Source organism: Antrostomus carolinensis, unplaced genomic scaffold (genome assembly GCF_000700745.2).
Source record: "Antrostomus carolinensis isolate BGI_N321 unplaced genomic scaffold, ASM70074v2 scaffold37978, whole genome shotgun sequence".
Taxonomy (NCBI): Eukaryota; Metazoa; Chordata; class Aves; order Caprimulgiformes; family Caprimulgidae; genus Antrostomus; species Antrostomus carolinensis.
In genome coordinates, this window is record NW_010334316.1 from 1,116 (window position 1) to 4,204 (window position 3,089).

The window sequence follows — 3,089 nt, forward strand, 5'->3', positions numbered from 1 at the left end:
TACCCAAACCAAACAGAGACAGGAGCCACTGAAGGAGAAGGCAGAAAAAGGAAACTCAGGATGTCTTAGTCAACAACAGGTAAGGAGAACAAGTCTCAGAGAAGGAGCCCTATTGGGAAAACAAAAGGTAGGAGGAGGGGCAGGTTAAAAGAGCATAAAACCCAAGGACACTAAGAACAGGGAAAGGTGGGGATGTGAGCGGCACCCAATCTGTACCTTTTACAACATGTAAGGTGGAATGTGAGACTGAATTTTGTTATTTGATTGCCAGGGAACAGCTGTAAAAACCACCAGGAATGTGCTTCAGGCCAATCTAGTGCTTTTTTTTTTGTTGGTTTTTTTTTGTCTACTTTAACACTGTTACTGAATGGTATTACACAATACTGGCGTCTCGCTTCAAGGTGATTTTTTTCCAACATTTACAATACTGTGTTTTTAAGGAATGTCTTCCTCTTGATCTTCTAAACTGAGAATACCAGAAGGAAATCTGCTGCTCTCTTGAAGTCAGCGGGAAGTTTGCTTGCATAAGGAGAACTGGTTAGGACTCTTGACAGTGATTCACAGCTTGTATAAAGTTCTCCAACATATTAGAGCTCATCTTTTTCATTATTCTTCTTCAGGAAAGAAGCAAGGATATTGAGGCTTTTCTGGAGCTCCTCCTTTTTCCCATCACTCATTTTGTTCTTCTCGATCAGTTTTGTGATTCGGACGACTTCATTAGCAGCAAATTCTTCTCCTTGCTCTAGTATCTTGCTCATAATTTTCAAGTACTGCTCAGCTGACTTCTTCTCGGTTTCTTTTGTTTTTTCTAAACCTTCTTGCCCCTTTTTCAGGAGGGACTGGCGTTCTGATTTCTCAGTGCTGCTCACAAACTTGCTGGCCAGCATATCGTACTCTTTCAGGCAGCCTGGCATCCCCAGATAGATGCCGTTACTCTTCAGCCAGCGTTGAATAGCCCCGGCCTTGATTTGGCCGCTGTAAGGTAAGGGATTGTCAAAGTCACCATCCTGGAACAAGTAAAAAATAGGGAACTTTTCCTTATCCAGCTTGTACTTCTCTCCCAGCTCAGTGTTCAGTTTATCACCATAATCTGTCAAGAGAAAATGAAACACAGAAAAGCACAGTATGTTAATCAAAAGAAAAAAATTAATTTAGGATTCTCTCCTAAACCAACTGATAAATATTTGTCTCCAGAGTTTCAACACTTCCTCACTAGCTCTTTGCCAGGAAATGCCATACACCGAAACAAAAACACCCCAGAAAATCACTTCAGCATTAGGTTTTCCAAAGAAAAATACAAGATTTTAATGGTGCTTTGCTGTGACTGTGACAGTGTAAGACACTGGCAGCACCTCTACGTACAAACCCCTCCTCCTTATGGGCAATTAACAGCCATTTTCCCCCTTGTTTTGCTCTATCCATTGATTATTTGATTTTACAGTTAATGTTTTAGTTCTGACAGCATGCCAAGCTACAAGATGTTTTCTCCTCTGACATAAATTGCATTTATTCTTGAGGACAGAAAACATAAAGAGATTTCAACTATGCTACTTAGCTAAATCCACGTGTATTTAGAGATGTGGGTGAAACTTCACAGTCAGACAATTCCCATAAACTTAAATTCTTAATTCTACCTACAAAGCAAGAGCGACTAAGGTGACAGGGACCCATTCTTCACTGCTTTTCTCTTGAAGCCCATTACAAGAACACCGAGTTACACCAGCCACAGTGGAATTGCTGCTTTCTGTGCTTTACCAGCAAAAAAACAGAGGGTTTGCTACAATTAATTAATCCTACCACATCTGCTTTGTCTGACCAGGCTTGTGAATAAAGTATAATTCTTGTAAGGTCTATTCCCTAGAAATGGACAAAAAGACTTCTCTCAGCAAGGAAAGGGGAAAAAAAAAATGACAAGAAGTGTTCTGAGTGAGGAGGTGGGATCCAGTTTAGCAGTGTGGGCTGGTTTGCTTCGTTAACCAGCCGAAAGGAGATCAGCAGCACTCCTACGCTCGGCGTGGGGGGGAGGCAGGCGGCACAGCTCCGGTCTGCCAGGGCCGAGCTCATTTCTCACTCTCAGAAATACCCCAGAGCCTGTTTCCATCAGAAATTGCAATTCATTTTATTTCCTCCACACCAAACCTGAAGTACTAATCCATCCAGAGTTCCTCACCTGATATTCCCACTTCAGCCACCAGAAGATCCTCACTGGAGCCTGAGCTCTCTGCCAGCTTTTTAAACTCATCTTGTTTCTCGCCGTAAGGATATTGTGTATCGAACTTGACCAGGACAAACTTATGCTTTGGAATCACCTAAAACAAGACAAAAAAAAAGGAAAAAAAGGTCGAAATGTTAGTGTTTCAGGTTTGAGTGATCTATCAGTCACATAAGGTTGCGTTAGCTTGTCCTTTTCCTGTGCAACGAGGAGGTGCAGAGGGAGGATGGAAATGTTATAATTATGGCCTTTCAAAAATGACTCACTGCTGCTGTGTGGGGGAAAGACTGAACTTGGGTGTGCATAGTCCTACAGCATGATAAAGATGGAACGGGGTAGGTTTGTGGGCTCTGATAATGCCTTTAATTATACGTGATTTGCTTATTGTCAATCTGATTAGCATCTTGGAAAGAAGTCAGCTAAACAATTTCCAGTGAGGCATTAAGTGGAGAGACACCAAATCTCATGTCATGCTGAGGTGTCCCAACGTGAGAGCTAAGGGAGGCGGCACAAGGGAGGGAGTGGGGATGCTGGAGGTGCTGCACTGGTTCGGTAAACAGAGAATTGGTGTTTCAATGAATTCCTCTTTGCTTGTGCCATTGCTTTTGAATTTTGCTCTGCTCAGATGATGCCCTTTCCAATGAACTTGGAAATGGAATCTGTCACCTGCTTTGGGATATTTCTTCTCCCTCCAGGAGAAGACCTCGCAAAAGCTTTTTTCTAGTGAACAGGGTCAGATTGCAACACAGGTCCCCACCTACAAAGTGCACTGCAAGCACTGTTCACAAAAGTCTTCAGCCCTAGGGCTGCTGATCACTTTATTTACTGTCCTGGCAAGAGGGGAACACGGCAGGAGTTACAGCTTTGATATTCCTGC

The 3,089-nt window shown here is 42.8% G+C and overlaps 1 protein-coding gene across 1 annotated transcript; it reads right to left on the reverse strand.

Annotated features, from left to right (window-relative positions):
* Window positions 1-339: 339 nt before the first annotated feature.
* ERP29 (endoplasmic reticulum protein 29) lies at window positions 340-2,309 on the reverse strand (the record flags this gene model as incomplete). Its single annotated transcript, XM_010174188.1, has 2 exons — window positions 340-1,090; window positions 2,171-2,309. Coding segments are annotated over 2 exons (642 nt in total), but the record flags the coding sequence as incomplete, so codon positions are not given.
* Window positions 2,310-3,089: the final 780 nt, after the last annotated feature.